Source organism: Eleutherodactylus coqui, chromosome 8 (assembly GCF_035609145.1).
Source record: "Eleutherodactylus coqui strain aEleCoq1 chromosome 8, aEleCoq1.hap1, whole genome shotgun sequence".
NCBI lineage: Eukaryota > Metazoa > Chordata > Amphibia > Anura > Eleutherodactylidae > Eleutherodactylus > Eleutherodactylus coqui.
Window position 1 is genome coordinate 60,908,454 of NC_089844.1, and position 17,666 is coordinate 60,926,119.

The 17,666-nt window shown below is 44.6% G+C and overlaps 1 protein-coding gene across 2 annotated transcripts in view; it reads right to left on the minus strand.

The window, feature by feature from the left end:
• Positions 1-17,666, minus strand: part of BMPR2 (bone morphogenetic protein receptor type 2) — a 172,073-nt gene that overhangs the window by 4,157 nt on the left and 150,250 nt on the right. For both annotated transcript variants that reach the window (XM_066575702.1, XM_066575703.1), the window contains 3 exons: positions 14,364-14,500; positions 3,553-3,725; positions 828-2,083 (listed from right to left, as the gene is read on the minus strand). In XM_066575702.1, coding sequence (XP_066431799.1) covers positions 828-2,083; positions 3,553-3,725; positions 14,364-14,500 — 1,566 coding nt within the window. The remainder of the gene's footprint in view (positions 1-827; positions 2,084-3,552; positions 3,726-14,363; positions 14,501-17,666) is intronic.

Here is a 17,666-nt window from a genome sequence, read left to right on the forward strand (position 1 = left end):
CATACTTGTGGTGACACAGTGGTTTACTTACATTAGTACATTTGTGACTTCACAGAAGCCAAGAGCAGCTCACTTGAAACCCCTTTGTGATGTCACAACTGCTTACCTCACAGAAACCAAGTTGTGATGTCAGACTAAACACTTGTGATGTCATAGTAGTTATCTGACCTAAACTCATTTGAGATATCATTGCACAGAAACTGACTTGTGATGTCACAAATGCTTACCTCACAAACACACAGTTGTGATGTAAGGTAAACGATTGTGAACCACCATCAGTTGTCCGACTGAAACATTTGTGGTATTTCAGAGGTTTATCTGATTAAAACACCCTTTTATGGCAGAAGTGCACTTTTGATGTCACAACAGTTTATTGGACCACCGGTGCCATAAGTGTCCGGCCCTGCTTCAATGGCCAGAGAATGAGTTGATAGGTGGGGATCCCGAGCGGGAGACCCTTGCCGATCAACTCTTGATGACCTATCCTGAGGGTAGGTCATCAATAGCAAAAGCCTGGAATACCCCTTTAATGATGTCCTATGAGTGAAATAATAGCAACAAAGTTTAACATGCAATTAAAAGTGCACACATACATAGTTGTAGATTGGGGACTCTGAACCACTTCCAACGGTGGGCCACATACTACAGTCTGCAGAGCATACACTGATCGTTACTAAGTACTGATGAGAAAACTGGGAGTACTAGAGCTAAAGATGCACCGAACACAAAATATTCTAAGATAGACCATTGTAGTATAACATTAGTATAACACATGACATATCAAATCATTATTGTCGGTTGCTAACATTGCAATATATGATACTTACTCTGCGTGCTGCAGTTATCCATAATACTGGAGTTGGACAAGTCTAGAGAGTTTGGCCTCTGTGCTCTTCTTGTGTGGCGCGGCCTGTGTTCTACAGCTGCAACCTGCGTCCCTGGGTCCTGTAGTATACACTGACTGCTGCTGTTATTATTGTTATTTGAGTTCACCCTGCTTTCCGAAGGGCGATCCCTTCTCTCCACTAGTCGGTCCAGCACAGATTCATCCTGTCCAACCTGCTGTTCTCGTCTCAATAACGGCTCATTTTCATCAGGGCTAGAGTTGATATTCAAGCGGCTATCCTCACCTCTAAACTGGCTCTGCAGCATCTCCTGGGCCCTTTGGGCCATTGAGTTTGTACTGGGTCCTAAGGCTGCATTAGAATTTTGGACTAAAGGACCTTGAGAGTTCACATAGCCTGTCCTGCCCCCGATTGTTGATGTGGTCACTGTCACCACATGAGGTTCCGCTGCACTCACTGTGTTCATTTTGGCTACTCCCGTCTCAACGTGCTTCAAGTTAGATTTGTGTTTGCTACCAAACTTAAGCCTGGACTCTTTACCAGAGGATTTAGTATTAAGTGGAAGGGTGGTAGGTCTCTTGGGAAGGTTTTGCTGCTTAGGAAGAGGATAGAGTTGTGTAGGGTGAACATCCTGAACTAAACAAGCTTGGCCATTTCCTGCTTGTGTAAAGTCCTGTTGACCTGTGGACTCCACCGCCAGCTTTATCAGTGGGTAAAACAAATTGGAGCTTGTACTACTCAGAGGATCAGATCCACTGAACTGTTTGAGAGAATGTTCCATAAGGTTCTCATCTGAACTTTCCTTCAGATTCTTATCTACCTCTTTTGGATCAAGCTTGTTGGTCTCTAAATCTTCCTCCGTCAGCTGCAGACACACAGGAGTAGGCCCAGTGGGCGGCATGCCATGCATAGCTTCATCTGAGTGCTGAACCTCAGAGATCGTCGTCATACCAGTACTTGGTGTGAGTCCGGTAGTGTTGGTAGTGGTAGTGTTGGTTGACAAGCTGGTAACACTAGTCTCTGGGCTGGGAAGGCGAGCCTGAGCCTGCTGACGCTCGTAATTAATGGAGTTCCGGTTCTTCTCACCAGAGGTAAGAGGAGTGCTGGACATTGAGGTCTCAGATGAGATATTCTTCAGTATGCTGTCAGAATTGTGCACAGAGTCTTCAATGAAAGAAGATGATGAATAATCAGGGTATGGTCCAATCTTTGGGATTCGCCGACTTTGTGAAAGATTACTTGAATGAAAAAAAATAGAGGAAAAACTGTTAGTCTAAAACAAAGAGAAACAAATGTCAGAAAAATAAATTAGTTAGCACCAACGATGGACAGACAGACAAACAAACATTCTATCCTACCAAAAGTAAATGGACACCCAATCAAGAATCAAAAGTAGTAGTTATTTACATATGTTAATACCTAATGAGGCCTCCTTTGGCCGTAATGGCATTGGATAATCTCCATGACATACTTTCTGCTACTGTCTCACTACACTTCAGTTATTATTTCCCTACATTTATCCTGCAAACGTCAGATGAGTTCTCTGAAAGAAGATGTATTGGTCCATCTTGTGCAAAGAGCATCGTCATTGGAGAGTTGAGCAATGGAAGAATGTTCTAGAGAGCAACTAATCACACTACTCCATCTTTATATTAGATGGATGTACATGGGTCCATTGATTGTAGTGGCAAGAACCATGAAGAAGGAGGAGTATCTTGACAATCTAGGCAGTAATATGCTGCTGACAATGTGACGATACTATGGAAATGGTCAGTAATACTTTCAACAAGAGAACATGACTTGTCACAAATCCAATGCTGTTGTACTTTGGTTTGAGAATATGGATGTTCCACGATTGGACTGGCCTGCACGGAAGCCTGACCTGAACCCTACTGAGCAGCTTTATGATGGCCTAGATCGTCAGGTCAAGAAATATGAACAGTGTTCATTTTCTTTGGAAGAACTCTCCAGACACTGAGGGCGAATGGAGGAAAATGCCAGCTTAAGTGTATCAGACGTTAGCAGAAAGTATGCCACAGAGAGTATTTGATGTCAGTAGAGCCAAATGAAGCCACACTAAGTATTAACATGGAAATAAATACTACTTTTGAGTCTTGCTTAGGTGTCCAATTACTTTTGGTAGAGATAGATAGATAGATAGATAGATAGATAGATATGAGATAGATAGATAGATATGAGATAGATAGATATGAGATAGATAGATAGAGAGATAGATAGAGAGAGAGATAGATAGATAGATAGATAGATAGATATAGATATGAGAGAGATAGATAGAGAGATAGATATGAGAGAGATAGATAGATATGAGAGAGATAGATAGATATGAGATAGATAGATATGAGATAGATAGATATGAGATAGATAGATAGAGAGATAGATATGAGAGAGAGAGATAGATAGATATGAGAGAGAGAGATAGATAGATATGAGAGAGATAGATAGATATGAGATAGATAGATAGAGAGATAGATTCTGTAATTAGTTAATGTTTTATTATATATTGTTTACAATTTTGCATCATTACGTATATACATAAGAACATACTGAAAAATGTCTTGTCATTCCAATTGCCATAGATTATGGCAACACATTGTGACACAATCTGCAACATGTTTAGTATTTTACTAACAAAAAACATACCAATGCGGGAATTCTCATGGCCTGGGTTTAGTGACACTGCACGTACCGTTCGTTCTGCACTGCTGTAGATGTTGGGTTGATGGTTGGGCTCACTGACTTGTTCCTCTCCCAAATCATCATAAGCTCAGCCATCCTTTCTTCTGCACATTGTGCCGTCAGACGAGCCTCTGCATCCTGATCCCAGCAATCGTCAATCGTTTCTTTTAGAGACCTTACAGCCTGTGGAAGACAAATGCAAATAAATCAAATTCTGCAAAATACTTGATCTCGAATGGAGCAACTCTAAAATTCCAAAAGGCGGAAAGCTGTCAGCACTGGCACAAAGATTGCTCATGACATAATTCTATTAAGAATGGTAAAAGTGCCTCCTCTGATATTGTGTTTTATGCAGGACAAATTATACCTTGCTACAATGATTACCAGCCAAAGCCTCTCATACCCAACAGGCCAGTCAATCAATAGACAATTAGAGCTGCTTAATAATTCCATAGACTCCAGAAGCAAGCTTCATAAGGCAAGAAAATGCAAAGTGCAGATGTGTTCTTAGTTGCTTTTAAAAGAGTGGAATCGCACTCCTTTGTTTGGCCTCAGGGAGCATGTATACTGCTGCCTTCCACAGGTATTATTAAGCTTGTGTAGCTTCAGTTTCACTCAAGCTACACAACTCCATTACAGGGTGCAGCAAGTACCAGGAAGACTCCATGAATTACAATGTAACTGGCAAGTAGATTCCACCCTTTGTTTTCATACATTAATGGTATCTTGCTGTTTCTTAAAGACATCGAGTAAAATATGAGGATTGGTACATGTATGGGGTACTGGTGCATCTTGTCTCCACTGGAACTAGGGGTTTAGAGATGGGTTGGCCTGGCTCAGTGACAGGGAAGAGGCAGATGACGCCCCCAGCAGTGGATTGGCTGCTGCTCCTTGCACACAGTATCTCAGGTCCCGTAGGTTCTGTGTTAAGCCCCAAACGTGACAGCGGGGGACGGCAGCGATGACAGATTCCAGTGGAGAAGAGACGCCGGTAGCAGCCGGATAGACTGACAGCGAGGGACCGGAGTGGAGCTGATCCTGCGCTTTTCTTTCTGCAGTGGACAGCGGCGCTGCTTTCACTGGCGGCAGTGCCTGCATCCATCCAGGCATGGTGAGAGCGGGCCCCTGTTAAGCGGCACTGGAGGAGGACTGGAGCACAGCGCAGAGGAGACTGACAGCACAGGAGTGGCGAGGGGACAAGGGAGATCGGCGGGCTGAGTGACAGGAGGCATGAGGGGAAATTATTGCACAGGGGCCTCTCCAGCAGCACCTCCGCCAAATAATAGCCGACACCTGACATGCTGTATGCTTGGGGAGGCCGTTACGGGGTAAGACATGCAGCACCTCAGAAGTTAACAGCCGGGACCTCACATGGTATGTGTGGTGGAGGGGTGGGGCGGCAAGGGTTAGGGTTATGATTGTGGGTTAGGGTTTCGCTTAGGGTTATGACTGTGTGCAGGGAGCAGCTCAGACCTGGGGACTTCAGATGTTGACCCAGGACAGGCAGGACATTACATGCTGCGTGTAGGGAGCAGCCAATACACTATTGGGGGCGTGATCTGCTCCCTCTCCTATCACTCAACCCGGCCAACCAATGTCTCTACCCTTTCTTCCAGTGGAGACAAGATGCACCAGTACCCATGTGTGGTGCACACCATCTAACACAGGATGGCAATGACAAATCTGAAAAGCATTGATGAGAAAAAACAATTTAGCCAATCTTTATTCTACAAATACCAAGATTTATTTTTTTATTTTTTAATCATTAATGCCTGAAAATAATTTAAAGACTAGTGGTGGAGAATACTAAAGAGAGCTCTAGTTAGATCAAAGGAAACGTCTGTATCCTTTGACCCTCAATGGCTGTAATGGAGACATAATTCTATGATCCTTGCATTGAAAGCTTATTAACATAAGAAGAAGAAATATAGTGAAACCATTAATCTGTCACGAGTTTGTGGATATTTGCGTAACAATTGATATCTACATTCATAAGGGTTAATGTTAGGATTAATTCACGGTTTCTGTATCATAGTATTTACTGTTGTCTTGCATAGAGTATCTAAAGGAGGACAAAGTGGATGATGGGAACAAAACATGATTTTGGAAGCTGAACGGTAATCTCGTGTTTAAGCTTCTTAGTGCAACATTGACAAAAGAAAAACAACATTTCTCTAGCAGGAGAATATAACAAGAGCTCGTTTACACCGGCGTTAGAGTCCGTTAATCATTTACATTTCTCTGTTACAGGAGCAAAGAAACTGAAATAAAAACTGAGGTAAACAGTACAGAATTGTTTCTCATTGATTTCAAAGGGGTTTTCATTAAAAACGGAAATATTTCCATTTCTGTCCGGTCAGTTTCATTTCCATTTTTCAAACTGAACACACAGCTCAATTGATTGGCTAACAAGGAGTCCTGCGCAGGTTTTTATCAGCCAGTCACAAAGCGGATGGAGCTATGATAGATATACAGGTCAATTAAAGGGGTTGTGCCTACATTGAAAGTTATCCTGTATCTACAGAATCGGTGGGGTTCTGAGCTCTGGGCCTCTGATAGAATGGAGGTCCTGAAGGTCCTTGCATGAATGGTGCAGTGGTCGAGCATGTGCACCGCCTCTTCATTCACATGTTTGGAGATAGCTGAGGACTTGAACTGCATAGGGGATAACTTTTAATGTTGGAGCAACTACTTTAATATTTTTTTTGATGTCATAAAAAAAATCATCCGGCTATCCCATAGCCCACCACTCACTAAAAGGTCCTACATTAATTGATATAATTTGTTTTTCTTTTGTTCCCACCACTAAGGAAATCTTTAAAGGGACTGTGCACTTGCAAACTATTGATGGTCCACACTCTCAGGATAGTTAACCAATAGTAGATAGCTGGGGTCTGTCACCCAGGAGATCCGCTGATCAGCTGTTCTCCAGGCCAATGCGCTTGTGCACCTAGCTGATTTTTGTAGGAAGCAGACAGCTCCGTTCCCAGTGCTGTGGCCAGGCTTGGTAGTGCAGCCTGTCTCCCCATTTACTTGAATGGAAAATTTGCCTGCAATATCACGCATAGCCATTGCAGTGCACATGGAGCTGTCTGCTTCCTGCAGAAAGCAGCTCAATGCAAGAATGCACCGGCCTGGTGAGTTAATCGATGGGGGTCCCAGGTGGCAGAGCCTTGCTGATCTACTATTGATGGCCTATTCTACTGATATTCCAACAATAATTTACAACTGGACAACTCTTTTAAGACTATTACCAGTGGTTTATAGGAGGACTTTTACTGTAACTGAGGAACAGATGCTTCCTTCCCTCGTGTGCTAAGAACAAAATATGACCGAGACATATACTAAAAATAACTGCACTCTGAAAGGCGATTAATGATGTGAAAGTTTTATCAGCTAGGCAATCCAATGATGCAAGCACATACAAAGGCATGCAGGATTTTCTAATAAAGGGTCCAGACATATTTACCACTATGAATCAACTAAATAATAATACGTTACACTCAGTATAAAGACAAAAGAAGAAAAGGAGTATGAGGCCAAACAATTAGTTCATTAAAGACATACATAAGTACATTTCACAAACACCATAGAATCATAGAATGGTAGAGATGGAAGGGACCTTCAGGGTCATCGGGTCCAACCCCCTGCTCAGTGCAGGATCACTAAATCATCCCAGACAGATATTTGTCCAGCCTTTGTTTGAACACTTCCATTGAAGGAGAACTCACCACTTCCCGTGGTAACCTGTTCCACTCATTGATCACCCTCACTGTCAGAATTAATATCTAATTTGTGTCTCCTCCCACAAAGAGACTAACATAAAACCAAGGATCCATTGGATAGGGATTTAAACTGCATGTCAAATCTCAGTATAACAGAGAAATATATGCACATCAATAGTAACAAAGTGAACAAGATACAGAGTCAAAGCAACACACTGAAAAGTACCTACCAATGGAGCCAAAAGGCACCCCAAGACATTGGAGCCGCCTCTGTTTGTACATTATTCACTTTGTTACTATTGATGTGTAGTATTACCTTCATCATATGTACACGTATGTGTACAATTTAGGCCGGGCTCACACGAATGGGTTGGATTACGTGAGTGTATATCCACAGCAGAAGACCTGCATATGACCGCCGAAGTGCGTTGCTTGTGGTCGCATATACGTCTGGTTTTCTGCGCGGATGTACATAGTATGGGCAGCATATCATTTGCGCAGAAAAACAAACGCAACAGGGAATGACATCAGAAAGTTACCCAATCCCCTAGAAACACCCTTCTATCGCTCTGGTGACATTCTCTGTGCAGTTGCAGTGAGAGATGTTCTGAGGCAGGGGCGTAACTATAGTGGGTGCAGGGGATGCGGTTGCACCCGGGCCCAGGAGCTTTAGGGGGCCCATAAGGCCTCTCTTCTCCATATAAGTAGCCCAGTACTATTAATAAAACATTATAATTAGGGGCCCTGCTACACATTTTGCATTGGGGCCCAGGAGCTTTAATTTACGCCTCTGTTCTGAGAGTCTTCAGAATGGGATACTGCTTTAAAGTCGTTTATGCTACTTTCAAAAAAAGAACAGGAGGAAGAGCCTGGAAGAATAAGTGGAGGTTGCAGACAGCAGTCTGGATGGTGTGCTGCTCCACAGACTCCGTCCTGCATTGTCTGCCCAAAAATTCCTGCTTTCTTTAAACCATTTGTTATCTGGTCTCCTAGCAACGTGCTATTGTTTCAAACGCATCCATAGAGATCAAAGCAGCTCATACGCACAGAATCTGCAGTACAATAGAGCGTGCTGTGATTTTTCTTTTGCTCGCAGAATCCGCAATTCCTACCTGCAAGTGTGAGCCAAACTAGGGACATAATTGCTTTTGAATGCCTGCTTATTACTGTGTATCATACATGCGGACGGCGATTGCGGAATCTGCAATTCAAATCCGTTCTTGTGAGACCAGCATACGTCTGAGTCCTTGGGACCTATATGTTTCTCTGTTAGGCTGCAACCACACGGGCGACTTTGTCGTGCAATTTTCTCGAAATGCGATAGTGCTACAAATCACAAGTATGTAGAGCCCATGCTTTCCTATGGGTTCTTCCGCACAAGCGATATTTTGTAGCCTGCGATATTGTGAGGTCACAAAATCGTGGCATGCTCTATACAGCCACGATTTGTGCTGTTGTGTAGTCCATGTTCCCCTATGGAGCCTTTCTTTGTGTTGCATTGCATTGCCCGAAAACACGGTTTTTGTGCGATGCAACTTTGACAGTAGAAAATCCTACTGTTAAAGCCCTAAACTAAGCCCTAGCGGTAGAAAAAAATAAAAAAAAATACACATACATCACCTATAAGCCCTACCCCAAAAATAAGCCCTAGCTGTAGGGAAAAAAAAGAATACATCACCTTTAAAGCACTGTCCGGCTCAACTTCATCTTCTTTCTGGTCTCTGGTACTGTTCTTCATCATCTCTTTTGGCCGAGGATTGAAAAATCCCTGCCTCCTGGAAGCGCTGCCTCTGATTGGCTGAGCGCTGTGATGCTTAGCCAATCAGAGCCAGAGCTCGATGAACCAATGAATAGCTGTGATTGGTTCATCGAGCTCTGGCTCTGATTGGCTAAGCATCACAGCGCTCAGCCAATCAGAGGTAGAGCTTCCAGGAGGCGGGGATTATTCAATCCGCGGCCAGAAGAGATGATGAAGAACAGTGTTGGGGATCGGAAAGAAGATGCAGTGGAGCCGGACAGCACTTCTAAGGTGATGTATTCTTTGTTTCCCTGCAGATAGGGCTTAGTTTAGGGTTTTTACAGTAGTATTTCCTACTGCAAAAATTGCATTGCACCACACAAAAAACGAGTTTCCATGCAATGCAACAGAAAGGAGAGCTCTATAGGAAAACATGGGCTAGAAAAAAATTGCAAATCGCACTGTATAAAGCATGCCGCGATTTTGTAGTCTGGCAATGTCTACAAAATATCGCTCGTGTGGAAGAACCCATAGGAAAGCATGGGCTCTACATACATGCGATTTGTAGCACTGTCGCATAGTGACAAAATCACGCAGTAAAAGCGCCCATGTGGATGCGGCCCTAATCCTCCTTCACACGGGCTACAAAATCTTGCTACAAAATCATCACTACAAAACGCATGTATGTGAAGCCCATGATTTCCTATAGGTTCTTTTAGGCTACAAAACATCTCATGTGAAAGAGCCCATTACAATCGCTATTCAATGGATTCTTGGTTTTATCATAGTTGTCTTGTGTTTGTGAAACGTATTTATGTATGTCTTAATAAACTAATAGTTTGGCTTTATACTCCTTTTTTCTGTGTTTAATCCAATAATCTGAGTTTCATCGAAAAGAACTTAAAATATAACTTTTATTAATAACAAATTTTATTTTAATAAAAGTTATATTTTAAGTTCCTTTTGGTAAGATTTATATAGATATTAGGAATTTTTCTGCCACGGTGACTACTAAATAATGCGAGTATCACCCATGAATATTGGGCGCAACTGAAAATTCATCAATGTGCATGCACCTTAAGGTCCATTTCACATGGACAATTTTCTGCAGCTAAGTTACATGTGTCAAATCCCGACTAATAGAACCAATGGTTTCCTATTGAAACCTTCAGATGAACGATTTGTTGCCACGTAAAAAAATTGCAACAAAAAAAATTGCATATCAGCGGCAGAATTCAGCAACTGCAATTCCCTGCTGTATCAAAAAATAGGTCTTGACTAGAGATGAGCGAACACCAAAATGTTCGGGTGTTCGTTATTCGTAACGAACTTCCCGTGATGCTCGAGGGTTCGTTTCGAACAACGAACCCCATTGAAGTCAATGGGCGACCGGAACATTTTTGTATTTCGCCGATGCTCGCTAAGGTTTTCATGTGTGAAAATCTGGGCAATTCAGGAAAGTGATGGGAATGACACAGTGACGGATAGGGCAGGCGAGGGGCTACATGGTGGGCTGCATCTCAAGTTCACAGGTCCCACTATTAAGCCACAATAGCGGCAAGAGTGCCCCCCCCCCCACTGTCAGCATAAAGATCGTCCTCCTCTGGCACAGCTGTAACAGCTGTAGCAGAGAAGAACGATGTTTGCCCATTGAATTCAATGGAACCGGCAATACAGCCGACTCCACTGAATGCAATGGGCTGCCGGCGATCGCAGGATGAATGGTCGGAAAGGGGTTAAATATATAACCCCTTTCCTGCAATTCATCCAGAAATGTGTTACACTAAAAATATATACCGGCGTATAAGGCGACCGGGCGTATAAGACGACCCCCCAACTGTCACCTTATACGCCGGTAATACAGTGGAGCAAAGAATAAAAAGCATTACTTACGTTTTTAGATGATCTGCGGCGCTCCTGCAGGCTGTCACTCCCTCCTGGTCCACGGCAGACAAGCTTTCTCCACGAAAGACTTTAAATCCCTGCCTCCAGAAGCACATGTGCCTTCAGCCAATCACAGCCAATGACAATGATGTCATTGAATGGCTGTGATTGGCTGTGTTTCTGGAGGCGGGGATTTCAAGCCTTGAAATCCCCGCCTCCAGAAACACAGCCAATCACAGCCATTCAATGACATCATTGTCATTGGCTGTGATTGGCTGAAGGCACGTGTCTTCCTGGAGGCAGGGATTTAAAGCCTTTCATAGAGAAAGCTTGTCTGCCGTGGATTAGGAGGGAGTGACAGCCTGCAGGAGCGCCGCAGATCATCTAAAAACGTAAGTAATGATTTTTATTCTTTGCTCCACTGTATTACCGGCGTATAAGGTGACAGTTGGGGGGTCGTCTTATACGCCCGGTCGCCTTATACGCCGGTATATATTTTTAGTGTAACACATTTCTGGATGAATTGCAGGAAAGGGGTTATATATTTAACCCCTTTCCGACCATTCATCCTGCGATCGCCGGCAGCCCATTGCATTCAGTGGAGTCGGCTGTATTGCCGGTTCCATTGAATTCAATGGGCAAACATCGTTCTTCTCTGCTACAGCTGTTACAGCTGTGCCAGAGAAGAAGGATTTGTCTTCTATATGTTCTCAATGGGGTCAGCGCTGCTGCCGCTGGCCCCATTGAGCGCATATAGAATGCATCCATAGCGAGCAGCGGGAGGGGCAGACTTTCATATCAGGCGGACACCTTATCTCCCCAGCCACTCACAGCAGGGGGGTGGTATAGGGCTTAAACGTTGCAGGGGGAAGTTGTAATGCCTTCCCTGTCTTTATATTGGCCAAAAAAAAGCGCTAACGTCTCAGGGAAGAAAGTTTAATTTACCAGAACACCGCATGGTGTTCGTTACGAATAACGAACATCCCGAACACCCTAATATTCGCACGAATAGCAAGCTCGGACGAACGCGTTCGCTCATCTCTAGTCTTGACCTATCTTTTGGCAGAAAATCACAGAAGCCTCCATAGTCTCCTATGGGAGACTATGTGAGCCAGCTGGCAAAGGGAAATGAAGGGATCTCCCCACAGCGAGGAGAGACAGAGCAGTGAAGGGAAGTCCCCGTGGAACACCCTTCATCGCAGCGGACTCACTTCGTCTCAGCGACACTGGATGGATTCCCCCGCTGCTCCCTGCAGCAGGTCTAGAGGAACTCCCCTAGCAGCGGGTCTAGAGGAACTCCCCTAGCAGCGGGTCTAGAGGAACTCCCCTAGCAGCGGGTTTAGAGGAACTCCCCTAGCAGCGGGTCTAGAGGAACTCCCCTAGCAGCGGGTCTAGAGGAACTCCCCCAGCAGCGGGTCTAGAGGAATTCCCCCAGCAGCGGGTCTAGAGGAATTCCCCTAACAGCGGGTCTAGAGGAATTCCTCTAGCAGCGGGTGTAGAGGAATTCCCCTAGCAGCGGGTCTAGAGGAATTCCCCTAGCAGCGGGTCTAGAGGAATTCCCCTAGCAGCGGGTCTAGAGGAATTCCCCTAGCAGCGGGTCTAGAGGAATTCCCCTAGCAGCGGGTCTAGAGGAACTCCCCTAGCAGCGGGTCTAGAGGAACTCCCCTAGCAGCGGGTCTAGAGGAACTCCCCTAGCAGCGGGTCTAGAGGAACTCCCCTAGCAGCGGGTCTAGAGGAACTCCCCCAGCAGCGGGTCTAGAGGAATTCCCCCAGCAGCGGGTCTAGAGGAATTCCCCTAACAGCGGGTCTAGAGGAATTCCTCTAGCAGCAGGTGTAGAGGAATTCCCCTAGCAGCGGGTCTAGAGGAATTCCCCTAGCAGCGGGTCTAGAGGAATTCCCCTAGCAGCGGGTCTAGAGGAATTCCCCTAGCAGCGGGTCTAGAGGAATTCCCCTAGTAGCAGATCTAGAGGAATTGCCCTAGTAGCAGAAAGAGAGAGGGATTCTCCTGCAGGGGAGAAGGAGGATTTCCCCATAGCAGGGGAACCCCTTTCTCCCCTCTGATATGAAGGGAGTCCCTAGCGATTAAGGGAAGCCCTGCATGGCTTTCCTTCATCTCTCTCTCCTTCTGAATAAACAGCGCTTTTTTTCAGCAACACGCAGCTCCCGATCGTGTGAATGGGCAATTTCACCGCTAATTAAGCTCAGGACTTGATAGCGGGTAATTGTCAATTCATGCGATTTTCTTGTGAGTTAGCCACGATTATTTTGCGGATCTAACTGCGTGATCTTGTTGCCCATGTGAACAAGCCATAGGGATGAATTCTGAAGCAATTCCATGGCAAATTCTCAACAAAATCTGTACGCATGACATTCGGAGTTTGGTGCAGATTTGGCTGTGGTGCTATTTTTTGCCATGTCTGAAAACACTGTTATAAAGCAGTATGAGGTGAGAAGATTGATATATAGTTTTGTGGGAACATATTAAATATAACCTCATTTATTTAAAGAGGTTCTCCAGGATACCCATCCCTCTATATAAAGCTGGGCATCCATTCCTCTATATAGTGCTGCATGGATGTCCATCATTGAGTGTTGAGTGAGGCCGGACTCTCACGTGAATAGAAGGATTGATATTTCAGGAGTATGATCATGTGCGATTTTGGTGCGCATTTTCACAGTGTAAATCACTTACTACTCCATGGTGTTTGCACAGCAAATAGAAAATCCACATTATGACCATCTTCCAGTGTGGATTTTTCCTGCAGTAAGAGAATGGGGTTTGTTAAAACCTCATTCACCTACATTGTACTGTACATTGCTGCAGAATTTTGGTGCACAATCCACAGCCGAAATTCTGCTGCAGTTCCTTAATGTATCAGACGAGTGGTGGAAATCTGATGCCTTAGCACAACATGCCATAATCAACCCCTACAAATTTGTATTTAGAGAAAGACCTATCCTCTCAGTCCAAGTAAAGTAGCAGCTATTAATGCCGTTCAGAGTGCTTTCTTATGTTGTCTTCTTTCTGACTGGCTCAGCTAGTAGGTAGCTATACGATCTATCCGTAGCCCTATGCAACCATAGATGCATTGATACATAGAGTAAGACTCCTTTTAGATGAGCCAATTCTTGTTTGCACGAGCAAACGTGCGAGTGACATCATCGCTAGCTCGTTCGTTCTTCTGCAGCCTGTTTAGACAGGCAGATTTATCGTTGACTCGTTGAAAGAGAATTGTTCAGTCTTCCACATTAGCTAATTGCTGTTTAAATGGAATGAGACGTGAACGAGCCAACGATGATTCTTATGCCTGCAGAAAACGAACGACGAGTGAGAAGCGAATGATTCTTGTTCTTCATTCAGTCATTGGCTTGCATTGAGACTGAATGATCATTCCCTTTCGCTCGTTTGAACTATGTCGTTCCGTCTAAAAGCATCCTAAGAACAATATACAGTATCTTTAGATTTCAGCTCACCAGGCTGTTCTCCTTCCACGCCTCGGGAAACTTTGGCCGTTGCTTTTCTCTGGACACCAATACTTGCATGTCTTCAAACGTAGGGTGGTTACCCGCTTCTGCCTGAAATGCCATCTGATATTCGGGCACAGATTCTCCTGTACAGGGATCAGTGTGTTAATCACAGAGTGCAGCGGAGAGCGGTGTTACATAGCGTTAATAGTAATACGGCATATACGTCTTCATGTATATTTCACACTAGAACCATTTAAGCATGTTCCTCATAAGGCTAAGTTCCCATTAGGCTGGGGTCACACTAGGCGTGTTCCCGCCGGAAATCCCGCGGTTTGGCCGCAGCCGAAACCGCAAGATTTCCGCCGGGAGAACCGCCGTGGAAAAACCCGCGGCGGCTTTGAAGCGGCTCGGCCGCTCGCTCTTCCGCTGCGGCCGGCGCTCCCATAGAGGAGAGCGCGGCCGCGGCGGAAATAAACAATAAATAGACATGCTGCATCTTCTGAAGCCGCGGCTGCGGTCGCCGCGGCTTCAGCCTGACTTACCGCAGCGGATTGGCCGTCCCGTGTGGACGAGATTTTTGAGAAATCTCGTTCACATGGCTGGCTAAGCCCGAGATTAGCGGCCGCAGGCGAAAATGCCGCGGCAAAATTTCGTGCGGAATTTCCGCGGCAAATCCGCCCTGTGTGAATGCAGCCTTAGTGTTTTTTGTTTCCATCTAGCTCTTCTCTTGTGGTAGCAGTTAACAGAAGAAGGCAGAAATGAAAAATAAAAGCAAACTTTTAACCCTTTCCAATCCACTGTCTGACCTCTGAAGACATTATAATTTAAGGCTGTACAGCTCCAATGTTGGAAGACGTCTGTCAGGGTTCTCTTACTGTATATTGCCAGCGTCTCTGCTGTCGGAGCCTATTAAACGTGTCACCTCATGCAGTACTGGCTTTGGCCAGCAGTTAGCGCTGTTGTATAACGGCAAAAAAAGAGTTAGGCCGGCTGCACACGCCCGTGACGGGCTCCGCCACGGAATTTCGCGGCGGAGCCCGTCACGGCGCCCCCCAGGAGACCCCATACTTACCTGCGGATCCGGCGTCCTCGCTCCCGCAGGACGCTTCCCCGCCCACCTCCGCCGCATCATGTGACAAGCCCACCGCGTCACATGACGCGGCGGTGGTGGGCGGGGAAGCGTTTTCACGCTATCTTCCGCTGTGATACAGTGGAAGATAGCGTGAACGGACGGCTTCCATTGACTGCAATGGAAGCCGTCCGCGTGTACACCCGCGGCAAATATGAATTCCGCACCGTGAGCACTGAGCTATTAGCTTCAATAGAACCTAATAGCTGCGGGCAACGCAGCGGATTTCCGCCGCGTATTATGCGGCGGAAATCCGTTCGTGGGAAGGAGGCCTAAGCCCACTAGTAAAACCAGGATACAAATTGGATTAGAAAGGGTTAAGTTTTTGGTTGCTTCCATTTTCCATTGACAGCAATGTTAAAAAAAACGGATATATTTTGGTTCCGTTTTTCAAACTGGAAGCAAAAGTGAAGAAGTTTACACTTTTGCTTCAGTTTTAAAAACGGAATGGCGATGGAAAATTGACACCTTGAGGGTGACTACCCACTAGCGTTTTTTTTCACTGCGAAATTCGCAGCGTTTTTTTTTTCTGCAGGGGTCTATGGGACTTGTAATGTTAAAATCGCGACAGCGCAAAATCGCGATTTTAGCTTTACAAGTCCCATAGACCCCTGCAGAAAAAAAAACGCTGCGAATTTCGCAGTGAAAAAAAATGCCAGTGGGTAGTCACCCTAAAACTGAAAGTCTTCAATTTCAATGCATGTCTATGGGCACAAAAACAAAAGCATCTTCTTTCCATTTATCTCCTCCCTTGATATAACGCCTAGACAGAAACAAAAAAATGCAAGTGTGAACATAACCTTATTTTAATCACTAGTTACAGTTAACCCTACGTTCACACTAACGTTTAGCCTTCATTCAGGGCTTCCATCTCTCTGTTCTGTTTTTGAAGCAGAAAAAAGGGAAGTAAGACTGAAATAAATATTTCAGGATTTTTCTCCATTAATCTCAACACGTCTTCAGAAAAAGTGTATGTTTTCCTTTTACTTCAGTTTTGTTACAGGTTTTTACTGGAACAAATAAAACGCAGTCTGTTCCCAGTAAAAAGAAAACTGAAACAATACAGAACTGAAGCAAATGGAAAACATTCCGTTTTTTAAACCAATTGAAATCAATGGGGAAAAAACTGAAACGTTTATTTCAGTTTTACTTCCATTGCTTTGCTCCAAAAACGGAACGGAGAGATGGAAGCCCTGAACAGAGGCTAAACGCTAGTGTGAAATTAGACTAATGCCCAGGTATGATAAAATAGTGCCCAGCTGATTTATAGGCAAGGAGGTGAGTCCTGGAAGATCCGATAAAACTGTTCATAGAATGGTAGAGTTGGAAGGGACCTCCAGGGTCATCGGGTCCAACCCCCTGCTCAGTGCAGGATCACTAAATCATCCCAGACAGATGTTTGTTCAGCCTTTGTTTGAACACTTCCATTGAAGGAGAACTCACCACTTCCCATGGTAACCTGTTCCACTCATTGATCACCCTCACTGTCTAATATCTAATTTGTGTCTCCTCCCTTTCAGTTTCATCCCATTGCTTCTAGTCTTTCCTTGTGCTGATGAGAATAGGGCTGATCTCTCTGCACTGTGACAGCCCTTCAGATATTTGTAGACAGCTATTAAGTCTCCTCTCAGCCTTCTTTTTTACAAGCTAAACATTCCCAGCTCCTTTAACTGTTCCTCATAGGACATGATTTGCAGACCGCTCACCATCTTGGTAACTCTTCTCTGAACTTGCTGCAGTTTGTCTGTCTTTTTTAAAGTGGGGTGCCCAGAACTGGACACAGTATCCCAGATGAGGTCTGACTAAGGAAGAGTAGAGGGGGATAATGACCTCATGTGATCTAGACTCTATGCTTCTCTTAATACATCCCAGAATTGTGTTTGACTTTTTGGCTGCTGCATCACATTATTGACTCATGTTCAGTCTATGATCTATTACTATACCCAAGTCTTTTTCACATGTGCTGCTTAGCTCAATTCCTCCCATTCTGTTTGTGCTTTCTTCATTTTTCTTGCCCAGATGTAGGACTTTGCATTTCTTCTTGTTAAATACCATTCTGTTAGTCGCCGCCCACAGTTCAAGCTTTTCTAGATCTTTTTGAATACTCTCTCTCTTCCCTAGTGTAAGCTATCCCTCCAAGCTTTGTTTTTTTCTGTTGCATGGAGAAAAACAAAAAGTAA